The sequence below is a fragment of the Rhagoletis zephyria genome, unplaced genomic scaffold, assembly GCF_001687245.7.
Source record: "Rhagoletis zephyria isolate East Lansing unplaced genomic scaffold, Rhagoletis_zephyria_1.1 Rzeph_scaffold_00195, whole genome shotgun sequence".
Classification (NCBI taxonomy): Eukaryota; Metazoa; Arthropoda; class Insecta; order Diptera; family Tephritidae; genus Rhagoletis; species Rhagoletis zephyria.
Window position 1 is genome coordinate 153,261 of NW_016157279.1, and position 17,755 is coordinate 171,015.

At 33.2% G+C, this 17,755-nt stretch overlaps 1 protein-coding gene across 1 annotated transcript in view; it reads left to right on the forward strand.

Moving 5' to 3' along the window:
* The window catches only part of dock (SH2/SH3 adaptor protein dock), a 152,867-nt gene extending 143,013 nt beyond the window's left edge, over nt 1–9,854 (forward strand). Inside the window, exon 5 of the mRNA XM_017609163.1 lies at nt 9,178–9,854. Within this exon, the coding sequence (XP_017464652.1) occupies nt 9,178–9,387 (210 nt within the window). The 3' untranslated portion in view covers nt 9,388–9,854. The remainder of the gene's footprint in view (nt 1–9,177) is intronic.
* Nucleotides 9,855–17,755: the final 7,901 nt, after the last annotated feature.

The window sequence follows — 17,755 nt, forward strand, 5'->3', positions numbered from 1 at the left end:
GTCGTCGGGCATGCGTTCATCTGACCATATTCTGCACAAGAGTTGATGCATGCACCTTATCAACTCCTCGCCGCCGTACTTGAATAGCTCAGCTACGCCGTACTTGAATAGCTCAGCTTTGTTGTTTTTCAGCCGCGTTATTGCTATACGTACCTCCTCATAGTCAGGCGGTGGAACGTCGACTCCGTCATCATCGACTGCGGGCTCGGGTTCTTCTTCTCCACAACTTTCCGTGCTGCTACCATTTAGTAGGGCGGAAAAGTGTTCCCTCCATAATTTAAGTACGCTCTGGACATCAGTTACTAGGTCGCCATTATTGTTCTTACAGGAGTGCGCCCCGGTCTTTAAACCTTCCGTAAGTCGCCTAACTCTCTGGTAAAATTTTCGGGCATTCCTCCTGTCGGCCAGCATTTCAAGCTCTTCGCACTCACGTATTTCTGCCTCTCTCTTCTTGTTGCGGCAAATACGTCTCGCTTCCCTCTTCAGATCCCTATAGCGGTCCCACATAGCGTGCGCTGCGTCCGATCGCAGCGTTGCCCTGTAGGCGGCATCTTTTTTCTCTGCAGCTTCCTGACACTCCTCATCGTACCAGTTGTTCTTTCGGGCTCGCTGAAATCCGACTACTTCTTCGGCGGCGGTACTTAATGAGCGGGAAATGTGGTTCCACTGCTCGCATATGTCGGTTTGTTGAAGAGTGCTCTCTGAGAGCAGGTGTGAGAGTCGAGTAGCGAAAGCGCTGGCTGTCTGTTGTGATTGCAGCTTTTCGACGTTAAGCTTTCCTTGCATATTTGGGCGCACATTTTTTGCTGCACAGAGGCGGGTGCGTATCTTGGCTGCAACAAGATAGTGGTCCGAGTCGATGTTTGGGCCTCGGAGTGTGCGTACGTCTAAAACACTGGAAGCGTGCCTTCCGTCTATCACAACATGATCGATTTGGTTTCTCGTTTTTCGATCCGGAGACAGCCAGGTAGCTTGATGGATCTTTTTATGCTTGAACCTAGTACTGCATACTACCATGTTTCGCGCCCCGGCGAAGTCGATCAGCCTCAATCCGTTATAGGACGTTTCGTCGTCGAGTCTGAATTTTCCGACGGTGGTTCCAAAGCTGGCATTGAAGTCGCCAAGCACGATTTTGATATCATGACGGGGGCATCGCTCGTATGTGCGCTCCAAGCGCTCATAGAAGAGATCCTTGGATGCCTCATCCTTCTCTTCCGTCGGGGCATGGGCGCAGATGAGCGAGATGTGGAAGAATTTCGCTTTGATGCGTATTATGGCTAGACGCTCGTCCACCGGGGTGAACGACAGTACTCGGCGACGGAGTCTCTCCCACCGCAAATCCAACTCCGAGTTTGCGCCCCTTTACATGGTAGGCGTAGTAGACATCGCAAGGCCCCAGACATTGCTTGCCTTGCTCCGTCCAACGTCAATGTCAGCTTTCCCATTAAGGGTCCGGACATTCCAGGTGGATGCCCTCAAATCGAAGTCCTTTAAACGTTTGCCGTGGTCGTCATCATAAGGGGGGGGGTCTCATCCGAGGCTTTGCCTTGCTTCTTCACTGGAAGTGGTTTTTACGTGGCGGGTCCCAAGCCCAGCGCACAACCCATTGCTGGGACGGGGGTGGTTTCGCAACCAAATACACGTTTATATAGCGAGCCGCTTGCTCCAAGCAGACACCCGCTTGCAGCCGCACCTACTGGTGAACAGACGCTGCAGACTTCAGTGAGCCCTTAAACCGAATAAGTCAGAGTGGCCCCACCGAAGCTCCCTCTCTTTCTGCCGTGACCCAAGGCTCCACTCGGATTGGTTACCGCATCTCGCACATGGGTTGCTCACGTTGCCCAGAGTGCGCGAACGAGGACGCAAGAGTCGGGATTGAGTATAGCCATGCAACTGTAACTGCATACCCAGCGCAACGACTATACCCCATTGCACTCCACTCGTCCAAATCCATTGCACTCCACTCTTTACAAATCATATTTTTTGGTGGATCATCAGGTAGTTTAATTTTACCTCCATTTTTACAATCATCACAGGTATTTCCCCAACAACTAGAGTTAATCGCCGAGTCACATAAAATGATACTCCTGTAGGAATTGTCGTAGTTAACTTTAAATCCAGGGGCATAGATCCCCGTGCCCCCTTCGTCAGTGAAATGAAACTTTTTATTTTTGAATTAATAACACAATACTATTTTACCCTTCCGATTTATAATTTTTTTTATTTCAGACTGATGACAAGTTATCTTTTAATGAATATATACAATTATCGGTTGGTGGATTATGTATTTGAATATTTGCGAAATACACTAGGCCATTTTGCTTAGTTCCCCACAGTGTTGGGAAATAATCTGTAATCTATACAGAAACTACTTTTCGACTGTAAACTGTATCGACTTTTTAATTTGCTCATATGCATGCATGCATACATAGATTCCCTTCAAGACGAATGCTTTGATGGTATTGAAGGCGTTGCTCATTTTCTTCATTAAAAAAATCGTCGAACATACTTAAGTAGATAATATGGAAGAAAATTACCGACATCGTCAAAATTATGCCACACATCAACTGTAAATCACAGCTATTTTAAATTTGCACTTTATTAGACTAAAATTGAATGAGCTAAAAAACTGCAAAATACTAAGAGATAAAATTGAAATAGAAAGATTTTTTTTTAATGTTCAAAGATTAAACTTATTTTCATTTAGTGTTTGTTAAGGAATAAACTATATTTTTATAAACAAATAATTCAAATTAAAATATAATAAAATAAATAGTCAAATCTAGTCAATATGTGAGTGTCGTAAAGTTATGATATTTAAGAACATCTCTTTCTTAATTAACGATGACACTGTTTCTATATGAAGCTGATTTCAACATTTTGTTTTAATAAAATTTAGTATCNCAAATCTAGTCAATATGCGAGTGTCGTAAAGTTATGATATTTAAGAGCATCTCTTTTTACCTCCCTTTTATTAGCTCGGGATGTAACTATGTAATATTGATGCGCCTAAAAGATGCAGCGATTTCTATTCTCAAGTTACATACCTGATGACAGTACGAATGGCAATTATAATGGGGAGGTTTTAGTTTTTTAAACTATAATTTTTTTAATTAACGATGACACTGTTTCTATATGAAGCTGATTTTAACATTTTGTTTTAATAAAATTTAGTATCGAAAATATTCTTTCAAAACTTGCCTAGGAATGTGATACAATGGTTCGTTCAAAACCTTTTTTTAAAACTTATAAAGGCAAAAACGAGAAGGCGAAGACAAAAAGAGAATAAAAAAATTTCACGCAGTGAATTTTCAGATTTTTAAAACGGTATAGTAATTTAATTCTTTAAATTTAAATAAAGCATGAAGACCCCATGGAATAAACGAGTAGATAAAAAATATATAACGGGAAAACTGGCACATACATAAATATATGAAAGAATGCACCCAGGCGACGCCTCTAGCTATTGTGTGTCACAAATTTAAGTTACCGATGGAAATTTTTTTTCATCCCCCCCAAAGCCAAATCCTGGCTACGCCACTGCATTAGAGCTGGGATACTATCGATAGTACCGCCACTCGATAGTTTTCGAAACGATAGTTGAAAACATCGATAGTATCGACAGTACTATCGTCGTGAGAGGTATTGAATTGAAATGCTAAATTGCATGAAAATTAAATAATTAATAAAATTTATAAATTACTTTGTAAATTAAAGAGATTATATTAATTTGTTTAAATTTGATTGCATCAAAAAGAACTTCTTATAATAATAAAATAAACGTACTAATTTATGCGTCTGAATTATGTATACTTATATACATACACTTGCATCCACTTGAATAGCGACAGGCAAAATCTGAATTTATTTTTTATATGGAAAATTCGGATTTAGTTTGTCCCTTTTGAAGAGCAAAGAAGAGAAATTGGCTATAATAATACATTTCTAATACTACAAAACAAACAAAACAAAAAATATTCGTTTAAATTGACAACTCATACTTATAAAAGTTAACTGAGATCAAATGCGGAGGCGCATATTAAAATCCAGACAAAGGAATTATTAACATTTTACCATATTATAAGAAAACGAATAAAGTACTGGTCAAAATAATAGCACCACCCTATTTTTAGCAGTTAGCAGTTTTTAAATTTCTATACAAATTTTGTGTAAGCGGTTTTATAGCTTATTGAAGTTTTCAAAAACTATCGATAGTGGCGACAGTTTTCAACTATCGATACTATCGACCATTGTGACGTTCATACATGGACATGTATACACAATATATGGACGAAAGTAGAACTCTTTCACCGCTATTGCGGTTTCATCAACATTTAATATCTCATTCATGGAATTCTACATTTCGTTTTCATTTTTTAATCCATTTTTTTTTGCCACACCCATTACTACAGCTTTTTGCTTCGTAGGTGAATTGGGCAAACTTCTCACACACTTCTGGACAGCTTTTGCAAAGGTTTGCTTACACTTATATGGAAAATATTCAGAATTTTCTACAGAACTATTTTCACATTGCTTTCAATAGTAGAATTAGCCGAATTACCAATATTTGCTACTATGTTTTTTCTCTTTGCACTTTCTTTCTATCTTTCTCATACTTCCTCCGCTTTTCCTTTTCTTCTTGTGTCATGGTTTCAAATTTTCTTTTTCTCCACTCTTTACCTCGTGCTTTTTCCTTGTTCTTAAAATCAGAATCATTATTTTCTTTCTCGTTTCTCCATTTTCTATAACTCGGTGTACTATTACTTTTATCAACTTTGTCCATTTTTAAATAAAGCGAAAAACTTTGGTGTCGTGTTTGTACGGGGCAAAAATTAAATTATCACGTTTTAGACTTTGAGCATTACTAACTGACAGCAATTACACACAATTAGAGAGGGCACCAATAATTCGCTTAAAAAAAAAAAAAACATAAAACCGGTACGCAGCTCAGCCCCAAAAAAACATACATATATGGTAAGGTTCGTTTGTACGGGACATCATGGAACAACTTATCTACGTTATTCGTAGATACATTTTTTTTTAAATATCAGCTTTCAAAATCTTAAAGATGTTGCTTTTAACAACAAGTATCAGTTCAAAATTACATGCCGTACACCTACAATGAGAATAAAAAGTATGAATGTGGCGTAAAAAAGGTGCAAAAACTTCACCTTATGTACTGGTAGCCACTAAGAAAAAGTTAATTACAAGTTTAATTGTTCCTTATATCACGTACTTTGAAATCGTCTACGGCAAGTCAGACTCTCATTCACTCCAAAAATTGAATATCGCCATTAACTCTGCCACAAGGTATGTATTTGTTTCAAAGAAATACGATCATCTCTCATCTATGCGTAATTCTATACTTGGCTGTGATTTACAAAATTTTCTGAACGCGCGTAATTGCATTTTTATGTTCAAATTATTTATCACGAAGAGCCCGGAATATCTGTACAATAAAGTTAAGTTCTCCAAGAGTACACGTTCGTCAGGTCTTATTCTTCCGAGATTTAACTATTTATGCACTTCAAGCCTGTGTTTTATTAATGCGGTAAGGCTCTGGAACTCCCTTCCACTGTCCTTGAAGAACGCGTTGCACATAGGCAACTTCAAAAAACTCATATTTAACTTTTTTTCTTCCAAGCGTGATCAAGAATAGTGGTTATAAGCTTAGCTTTGTTTTATTTTAGAATATATGTTTTGTAATTCAACGTATACATTACCTTAATCTATATTGTAATATTAATTATTATCTGTACTTTTTATTTTATTTTTTGCAATTTGTTTGTATCATTGTGCAAGTAAAGATTACATCTTAATGCACTAATGTTTTCAAATAATCATCAAATAAATAAATTGATTTTATGTGAAAAAAATGAAAAATCAATCAAAAAATCTATTTGTATATTAAAGTATGTATAATAGGGCGGGTCGAAAATCTAATTTTTCTCAAATCCCTTGGTAATAGTGAAAATATATTGTATCATGAAGTCAACAACAAGCCTGCGAAATATTAGTCTTTCATTTTAATTGTAAGAGCCCGCGCATCGACCGCCAAGTGACCCACAGCACACTAGTCGAATAAGACCAATTCTTGTTAAAAATTCTGGGTTTAGCCAAAAATTTTGGTGCATATTATTAGATAATGAATCCTTTAAAGCAAAAGATAAAGTCAAGTATCATTTCGCGCAGCCCTTTATCTTATATTTAATCTCAAACTCATCTATTTTCAAGAAAATTTTAATTGTTCTCTTGATAATTGCACTGGCCTATAGTCAAAAGATGTAAAGAACAACATTAATATTGCTGGCGTGCATTTAGATCGCTAGTTCCAAATATTCTAATCCTTTTTTAATATCAGCTATATTTTGCTATTTTTTGCAAATTTAGGAACAATTTCGGTAGCTCTAATAGAATAGCCATTATTTTTCATCATCGCGGAAAAATCTTGTTTATGCAAATTAGTATGGAAACACTGAACAGGCACAACTTCTAGACACACTAATTGGTTTACTTATGTTTATGCATACAATATAAAAATTGCAAATATAAGAAAATGATAAAAAAATTTGTTCAGGACTTTTTTTATTTTAAAATAATTTGTTTATAATCTGAACTATTTTAGTCATATTATTATCAAAAATCAGTAACATTAAGTCTCGCCTTCAATTTGTTAATTATTATGCACCGATCGAGTAAAATTTACCAAAGTTATATCGAAAAACTTAAGTGGATTTCCAGTTTTTTCCTAAAAAAAATTTCTCTTTAATTGTATAAATAACCTTTAAATAAAAGAACCGGATTACAGAAAACTGTGCCAGCGAGTGACTTTTTTCGTTCAAGCTGAATGCAAAGCAATATCGTCCAATTGGAGAGTCCTCAAAAGGATTCCCCATTTGCATACTTACAGACACTTTTTCACATAATGGAATTAACTAAAATATTTATGTATATCTAAACACTTATTGCACGTCCCCTACTTTCATATAACGGCAAATTTACAAACCGCGAAAAATGTGCTTCTGCGGCGACTAATGAAGCCATTCCGCACCAGTTTTCAAGACTGCAAAAATGGACTTAAAATGGGCGTTTCTCACCCTAATTGTAATGTATGTAAATACTTATATGTTTGACACTACTATTAACTTGTCGAACGATTCCTAATCTTTGACAATACATTCATTCACCACGATCTTGAAAACTGACCAAATCGGCGTGACCAAGTCCATGGTCATTTTAATATTATATAAACATTAAAAGGTTTCAAATAAATCTCGTCTCACTTTTTTGTATTTTTCACTTGGTTGCTGAAGTAATGAAGAATTGAAAATTCATAAGGGAAAATCATAGTTTTGTTATTTTTTAATTTAATATCTTAAAAACGTGTAGACTTATTGAAAAATGATAAATGAACGTGAGGTTCTAAATTTAATAGCCCTTAATTTGATATATCGTCCTGTTTATAACAATAACGCATTCCATAGATATTACAAGCCAAAGTTTCATTTTCAAAATTCATACACTTTGATTCAATTGCGCGGGCTAAAGATAAGTTTTAGATTAATCTTTCGTGGCCAATAAAAATTGGCTGAGACCTAAGACATCATAATATTACTATTACAATGCGGTCAAATGACTTTTATTTTCCCCCATACAAAATCGACCCAGCCTAATGTATAATATATATCAAATATATTGGCACTGAAAAACTTATCCGAACTTATCCGTGGAATGCTCGAATATTCGTTTTATTATTTAAATACGTAAAATAAATATTTTGTTTTAATGGTATTCTTTTATAATGAGGTAATTTATTCATATCAAGTAAGGAAGTGGCTGAGCCTGTATCAATCAATGCTAATATTTTTTCATTATCGATAGTTAATTTAATTGATGGTCATTAATTAAAGGTCATATTGTCTATCTGTTTGTAAATGATATATTTCCATTGGTGATGTGATTTTTACCATTACTATTATTATATTGAGTAGACGGTTCCTGTGTTAAATAAGTACGTTTGCTACTACGTACTTGAGAAGATGGATTAAACAAATTTTGCGAATTGGACGAATTTGTATTAAAATGATTAGGCATTAAAGAATGTTTATATTGAAATTTTGAATTTGGATGTTGTGTACATTTTTCAAAATTTATAGTTCCTTTTGGTTATTTTTTTAATTAAACCATGTTCTTCTAATACTTGAAACGCATCCCTAATATTAGTTAATTTTGAATTTATAATTATAGTAGCCTTATTAATATCAATTTTATTTAAAAAAGTTCGTAATATAAATTTGTCTACACTGAATAATTCGCTGGTACCCCTTCGCACTCACCTTGCACACACGCACTTTCTTTCCGCTTTAAGGAGAGACTTTGTTTTTCAAATTTAAAAGTTACAAACTTCCGCTTAGTTTATTCACGAGTTTTTAATGGTTTAACAATTTAAGTTTATGTGTAGGTATGTATATGTTCACGTATATAAATTAAAAAATGAAACATTTAAAAGGATGTTCAAAATACTAATTTTAAGGAGGGGCGTGCGCGTAGACTGGCGTTAATAGCTGAACTGCCGTGTCGCTGATTTGGCACGATGATGGGAAGCGGCCGTGCGCGCTCGTTAATCATTATTTCGGAGTTCACTTGACACCGCTGCGGCCAAAGGATGCGCACATGGCCGCTGAATTAAGTTTGTGGTTCGCCTTCAACCGGGTTTTCTTTGTCAAATTCAAATTTTTCGTTCATTTTACAACAATTTACAAGTTAGAAAGATACTTAAAATAGCTCACTATGTCATTGTTGATCGCTGTGGGGACACGTTTTTATAATTCGTCATACGACTCTTTGATTCCGAAATTTTTAATCGTTGCATGTTTCACATAATCCCATGATGGTATTGGTCCCAGTGTTCGAAGAATATAATAATAATAGGTAATAATAATAATAATAATAATAATAATAGTAATAATAGGTAATAATAATAATAATAGGTAATAATAATAATAGTAGGTAACAATAACAATAATAATAATAGGTAATAATAATAATAATAATAAAATAAGAGAAGTTAAAAGTAAATTTTTAGTGGGGCGGTTAGGAAAACGCACTAAAATAGCTGTATTTCAAAGACATGTTGTGAATACACTAATAAATGAATTAAAACTTTTCTGCTTTCAGATGGGTGATTATTCGGTTTCTCTAAAAGCGCCTGGCCGTAATAAACATTTCCGCGTACACGTTGAAAACAATATGTATTGTATTGGCCAACGTAAATTCCATACACTAGATCAATTAGTAGATCATTACCAAAGAGCACCGATCTATACGAATAAGCAAGGTGAAAAATTATATTTAGTACGACCGCTGCCAAAAGCTAATGGCACGTAAATAATCTACATTCGCGACAGCAGAGAAGCATAGTCCTCGTGATGTGTTCTTATTTCATATGTCATAAGACGGGAGCTACTTTATACACAATGCATATATATTTATTGATAGAACAGGTTGCTAATGCCTGTGGTATCGCAAACAAATTTAGTTATATAATTTTACCGTTACACATTATTTTAATACAAAATATAATATTACTACAATGATTAATGTGTAAATGAAAGGCTATTCAAAATGATAACATGAAAAAGAAAAAAATGATAACAATTAGAAATTCAGCACCGATGAATATCGTCAAATTATCACAATTTAGTGCGAAATATTAGCTATTTTTTAACAATAAAAAGCAAAGCGGCTATCTCTTAGAAGCAACTACCAAAAACGAGAACTTAAATTTATGTATATGTATTGCAAAATTTATGAGTCACTTAATGCATATTATAATAAATATATATATATTTAAAACCTATCATGAATAAAATGTCACAGTAATATATAACATAATTAATTTTATTTTCATCAGAATATTTTATTGTATCATTTGGTCTTCTCTAACGGCTTTAAGAAAGTTTTGAAGAAGATAAGCACGGAAAATAGCAGGTTAATTAAATTGGTAACAATTTTCAAGTAGCCAATATCCAACATTAAAAAAAAGTAAGTGCGCCTGGGCCACACTGTAGAAGCGAAACTTACGTTACTTATCTATCTATACATACACACATCTGCTTTTGCTTAAAGTTATATTTTTTCGCTTTTTTTCTATCACTGTAGATCCCTATCTCTACCACTGTTCGTTTTAATAACATTCATGTTATTCTTTTTTTCCATTATCTTCATTTTTATCTTCATACTCTATCGATAACAAAATCGATAGATATCGATAAAAAAAGCGATAAATATCGATAACAGAATCGATAAATATCGATAACAGAATCGATAAATATCGATAACAGAATCGATAAATATCGATAACAGAATCGATAAATATCGATAACAGAATCGATAAATATCGATAACAGAATCGATAAATATCGATAACAGAATCGATAAATATCGATAACAGAATCGATAAATATCGATAACAGAATCGATAAATATCGATAACAGAATCGATAAATATCGATAACAGAATCGATAAATATCGATAACAAAATCGATGACAAATTCGATAAAAATTTCAATAGCAACATCGATAATACCATTGGTAGCTAAATCGATAACAAAATCGATAAAAATCGTTAACAGAATCGATAAATATCGATAACAAAATCGATAAATATCGAAAACAAAATCGATAAATATCGATAACAAAATCGATAAATATCGATAACAAAATCGATAATAATCGATAACAAAATCGATAATTATCGATATCAAAATCAATCAATATCGATAACAAAATCGGTAAATATCGATAAAAAATCGATAAATTTCGATAACAAAACCGATAAAAATATCGATTATTTAATCGATAAGTGGAGAACCTCGAAAATCTCTAAAATCCCAAAATAGTTCCCAGATTGAGTCTCTGTGTCTCTCTCTTTATCCTTTTCTCTTTAATTACCTTTATTTTAATCTTTCTTCCCCTATCTTCATCTTTACTTTTATCGGTATCCTCATCCTCATCTTTGTTTTTACTTTTATGTTTACCATTTTCTTCATCAACATATTCCCCTTCATCTTTGCCCTTATATATATAAGTAAAGTGTTTAAATTTACCTTGGTCTTCGTTTTTACCTTTATCTTTACACATATTTGTTTTTGAATTTGTTCTTATTTTTACCTTTGCCTTTATAATTTTCTTTATCTATGTACGTACTCACCTTTACTTTCATTCTTGTATTGTTAGTTCTAAGTGTTATCCTCAAACCTTTTATTAGCAAGTTTTTGTTAAATTCATACCATATGCATACACACAAGAAGTACTTATTTCAGCCCCAACCATTTCCGTTGCATCATTTCCGTTGCACCATTTCTGTGTGCAATTTCCGCTGAATTTGCCAATTTACTCCCACCCAACCAACCGCCGCTAAAGAAGTTTCACTTCAAAAATCTGCTAAAGCTCTAAATTTGCGCTTCGGAATGCAAAACAAGTGCACTGAAATCCCGTTAATTGCAACCTTATGTGAAAACTTCAGGTTTTTACTATCATTACAATTTTTTAAGAGTGAAAGTAAGAATTGAATTTACTTCATTTATTTGCAACAAGTAATACCCACTACATATTGCACGTTTAATAATATACAAAATTATTTCCAAATTTAAATTTTGTGGGAAAACGCAATCAAAGTTTGCTCAACTCATAAAGTTGGTGTACCAAAAGACAGATATCTTCGCCATTTTTAAGAAGTTTAGTTATCTGTTAGTCAACATATTTTCCTCGTCAAGCTTATTATAGACCAAGAGCTTATGACCAAAAATCCCATCATACTTCAGATCGATTGAAATTTTTTGCGAGCTTAGCTTGTTAATATATAAATCGAGATCCGCAGGCCTGGCTGCTGAACAGCAGCCTTGACCATGCGTTTTAGCTATTAAAGATGTCAATAATAAACGATTACTCAACATACTTTAGATGACTTGAAATTTTGGTAGAAATTTATTTACAGTATATAGAAAATGCATTCAAGGCTGCCTGCCCATTCTTATGGTCTTAAAATACTGCCAGACCTTGTTGAAAGTGTATTTTGCAAATATAAGTCAACATACTTCAGATGGGCTGTCCTTTTAACAGCACATTAGTAATATTCGGGCATGTGCTGCAAATCGTACGATTTGAAATCGGTGCGATTTACAAAATGAGAATAAAAAGTATGAATGTGGCGTAAAAAAGGTGCAAAAACTTCACCTTATGTACTGGTAGCCACTAAGAAAAAGTTAATTACAAGTTTAATTGTTCCTTATATCACGTACTTTGAAATCGTCTACGGCAAGTCAGACTCTCATTCACTCCAAAAATTGAATATCGCCATTAACTCTGCCACAAGGTATGTATTTGTTATAAAGAAATACGATCATCTCTCATCTATGCGTAATTCTATACTTGGCTGTGATTTACAAAATTTTCTGAATTGTAATATTAATTATTATCTGTACTTTTTATTTTATTTTTTGCAATTTGTTTGTATCATTGTGCAAGTAAAGATTACATCTTAATGCACTAATGTTTTCAAATAATCATCAAATAAATAAATTGATTTTATGTGAAAAAAATTAAAAATCAACCAAAAAATCTATTTGTATATTAAAGTATGTATAATAGGGCGGGTCGAAAATCTAATTTTTCTCAAATCCCTTGGTAATAGTGAAAATATATTGTATCATGAAGTCAACAACAAGCCTGCGAAATATTAGTCTTTCATTTTAATTGTAAGAGCCCGCGCATCGACCGCCAAGTGACCCACAGCACACTAGTCGAATAAGACCAATTCTTGTTAAAAATTCTGGGTTTAGCCAAAAATTTTGGTGCATATTATTAGATAATGAATCCTTTAAAGCAAAAGATAAAGTCAAGTATCATTTCGCGCAGCCCTTTATCTTATATTTAATCTCAAACTCATCTATTTTCAAGAAAATTTTAATTGTTCTCTTGATAATTGCACTGGCCTATAGTCAAAAGATGTAAAGAACAACATTAATATTGCTGGCGTGCATTTAGATCGCTAGTTCCAAATATTCTAATCCTTTTTTAATATCAGCTATATTTGGCTATTTTTTGCAAATTTAGGAACAATTTCGGTAGCTCTAATAGAATAGCCATTATTTTTCATCATCGCGGAAAAATCTTGTTTATGCAAATTAGTATGGAAACACTGAACAGGCACAACTTCTAGACACACTAATTGGTTTACTTATGTTTATGCATACAATATAAAAATTGCAAATATAAGAAAATGATAAAAAAATTTGTTCAGGATTTTTTTTATTTTAAAATAATTTGTTTATAATCTGAACTATTTTAGTCATATTATTATCAAAAATCAGTAACATTAAGTCTCGCCTTCAATTTGTTAATTATTATGCACCGATCGAGTAAAATTTACCAAAGTTATATCGAAAAACTTAAGTGGATTTCCAGTTTTTTCCTAAAAAAAATTTCTCTTTAATTGTATAAATAACCTTTAAATAAAAGAACCGGATTACAGACAACTGTGCCAGCGAGTGACTTTTTTCGTTCAAGCTGAATGCAAAGCAATATCGTCCAATTGGAGAGTCCTCAAAAGGATTCCCCATTTGCATACTTACAGACACTTTTTCACATAATGGAATTAACTAAAATATTTATGTATATCTAAACACTTATTGCACGTCCCCTACTTTCATATAACGGCAAATTTACAAACCGCGAAAAATGTGCTTCTGCGGCGACTAATGAAGCCATTCCGCACCAGTTTTCAAGACTGCAAAAATGGACTTAAAATGGGCGTTTCTCACCCTAATTGTAATGTATGTAAATACTTATATGTTTGACACTACTATTAACTTGTCGAACGATTCCTAATCTTTGACAATACATTCATTCACCACGATCTTGAAAACTGACCAAATCGGCGTGACCAAGTCCATGGTCATTTTAATATTATATAAACATTAAAAGGTTTCAAATAAATCTCGTCTCACTTTTTTGTATTTTTCACTTGGTTGCTGAAGTAATGAAGAATAGAAAATTCATAATGGAAAATCATAGTTTTGTTATTTTTTATTTTAATATCTTAAAAACGTGTAGACTTATTGAAAAATGATAAATGAACGTGAGGTTCTAAATTTAATAGCCCTTAATTTGATATATCGTCCTGTTTATAACAATAACGCATTCCATAGATATTACAAGCCAAAGTTTCATTTTCAAAATTCATACACTTTGATTCAATTGCGCGGGCTAAAGATAAGTTTTAGATTAATCTTTCGTGGCCAATAACAATTGGCTGAGACCTAAGACATCATAATATTACTATTACAATGCGGTCAAATAACTTTTATTTTCCCCCATACAAAATCGACCCAGCCTAATGTATAATATATATCAAATATATTGGCACTGAAAAACTTATCCGAACTTATCCGTGGAATGCTCGAATATTCGTTTTATTATTTAAATACGTAAAATAAATATTTTGTTTTAATGGTATTCTTTTATAATGAGGTAATTTATTCATATCAAGTAAGGAAGTGGCTGAGCCTGTATCAATCAATGCTAATATTTTTTCATTATCGATAGTTAATTTAATTGATGGTCATTAATTAAAGGTCATATTGTCTATCTGTTTGTAAATGATATATTTCCATTGGTGATGTGATTTTTACCATTACTATTATTATATTGAGTAGACGGTTCCTGTGTTAAATAAGTACGATTGCTACTACGTACTTGAGAAGATGGATTAAACAAATATTGCGAATTGGACGAATTTGTATTAAAATGATTAGGCATTAAAGAATGTTTATATTGAAATTTTGAATTTGGATGTTGTGTACATTTTTCAAAATTTATAGTTCCTTTTGGTTATTTTTTTAATTAAACCATGTTCTTCTAATACTTGAAACGCATCCCTAATATTAGTTAATTTTGAATTTATAATTATAGTAGCCTTATTAATATCAATTTTATTTAAAAAAGTTCGTAATATAAATTTGTCTACACTGAATAATTCGGTGGTACCCCTTCGCACTCACCTTGCACACACGCACTTTCTTTCCGCTTTAAGGAAAGCATTAGGAAACAACCACCAACATACCAACGCCTGTAGTACTAGTTCGCGGCGCCCTTCACAACGAAATCCAAGAGGACCTCAGTAAGCCGAATTTAAACGGACAAACAGGACACATCCAAATGGCAGAGTGGAGGATGGTCGTTTTAGTGTAAGTTAAGAGTGAAAAAAATAATAAGTGAAATTTTTAGTTAAATAAGAAAGTTTAAGTTTAAGAATAAGGTCAAAAGTACAGAATTTAATAAATAAACATAAAGTCTAAGCTAGGAAGTGAAAGTGTAATTGAAAACAAATTTGAATGAAAAATTAACCCAATCCGAATAGAAATAAGAAAGTTTACGTAAGAAAGTTCATAAGTAAATATCCAAAAATTAAATAATTCAGGGATTTGTATTATTATAATAATTATCTAAGCTTTTTTACACACTTATTCAATCGAGTAATAGTGAAGACAGTTAGTTGAGTCAAAATTAACCAAAGTATAAAAAGACCACCGGTCCTAAACCCTAACCAAACCGGACCTAGTACTGGTCCCCCCAACCAGCTAGAAACCCTATCGAATATAGCTCTTGGTTAAAGAGTGTCGAACGTATCCTGACCCGACCAGAGGCACCCCTAAGTACTATGGAATCTTAAGTGTTATAAGAAATAAAATAGTTGGAGGAGCAGATAACATTTTGGAATCATATAACACACCCTTAAACTGGGATCAGTGGCGTAGCGGGGGGGGGGGGATAGATCCCCCCTTCGTCATTGAACTACAATTATTTACTTTTGAATTAATAACACAATACTATTTTATCCTTCTGATTAATTTTTTTTTATTTCAGACGGATGACAAATTATATTTTAATGAATATATGAGTAGTCCACTTGCAAACAGCGCACTATGGGAAATTTTACCCTACTTTGTAGCCAAAATTCGAAAAGTTGAGACATCAATATAAAACTTAGCCCAGTCGTAGGACTAGAAGTAGTTTCCTTGCCGCGCAAAAATTAACCCGTAATGGTCGCACCTCCAAAAAATTGCGTAATGGTCACACGGGGTTCAGTGGACCCCAACCCAATAAACAGATGCCTCGTAAGTTCTATTTTAAACACCGACTCGAATCCTCCACTGACCTTAAGTTTAAAACTTTGTTATCTGACAGGTTTTTTTCCAACTTTTAAATTATAACACCGTGAATTATTTCATAAAACTCATGATTTTGTACCAAGTAGTTACCTAAGAAAAATTATAATTTCTTTAATATCGCACAAAATCGCAGTATAAGATTATGGGTAAATAAGAGATCAGGGACTATTCTACCGATTTATGATGAGCTTTTTTTAAACGTTTTTAAAAATTTTTTTAAAACACTAAATAAACTTTTTTTTTTAATTGTACAATTTCACTTTAAAGTCACTTAAATGCGGACGTTTCTTTGCCACAACCTTTAAACTATAATACAAGTTTTAATTGGTATATATTCTGCTAACCGTCACTCTCTCTTTTCACTTTTGAAAAGCAGCAAATAGATTGCGAGATACACGCATTTGAAAGTGGCACAAAATCAAGCTACACATTTTTCGTTTAGAGAAAATTTCGAAACTATCTGTTTGAGGGTTACCAAATTAACGGTAAGTCAATTTATCTAAAAACAGAGTATACAGTTTTTTACTTTGAAGTATTCTCTGTAAGATAAGACAAAAAAAAATTAATTTCAAGCAAGTCGAGAAATTGACTTTTGGCCACAAAATAGGCTAAAATTTCCCATAGTGCTGTTATGTGATTTTATAAAAGTAAGCCATGAATTAAAAAAAAACGTCTACGACAACAAGTAAAATCCGAACTATATCGTTTTTTATTACCTGAAAATTTTGATAAATAAGAGCCTAATACCATTAAAAAAATAAAATAAATTGAACCAGTAACTTTTGCATAGCTAGCTTTTTTTAGCTTTTCGCGTTCTCTCCTCTAGGAAAATTGGTTTGCTTCTTTTTTGCGACCTCTTCCACTAGGCACCGAAACTACCACGTTTTCTTGTAGTTTTCTAAGTTCATACGAAGAGGAGACTTTTGAAAGTGTATAAATAAGTATTATAGCGACTTTTGCAAGAGTAGTTAACATTTCATGCTATTTTTTTCAGAATATAGAAAAAAATTTCACTCTGCTGTTAGTGGACATGAAACTAGGAATGTTCGATATTTAAGAAAGTATCGATATCATGAATCGATTTAATTCATTGCATGTCAAATCGATATGGCGATATATCGGGCTGAACAATATCGATATCGGAAAAATCGATGTTGAAAATCCTACTCCCAATTGAATGGAATATTAAACCTGCTTATCAACTCAACTAATTGTGTTATTTCCATCTTGTATATTTACTGAGGATTAAAACGGCATGCCGGTCGATTCAAGCGGTTTGTCAAACTTAAGAGCTAAATAAATCACACAAGCTGTTGATTAAACCTACTTTAGTATTTTTCCATACACTTCTTTGTAGATGAAAAATAAATTTCAACTTAAATATCGATATTGCGGGATGTCTTCGATATATCGACCTTGGAATATCGATTCAAAAAATCGATTATCGTGCGTTCAAATATCGATATTCAGAAAAATCGATACGATACCGAACATTCCTACATGAAACCCACCAAAAACTAAA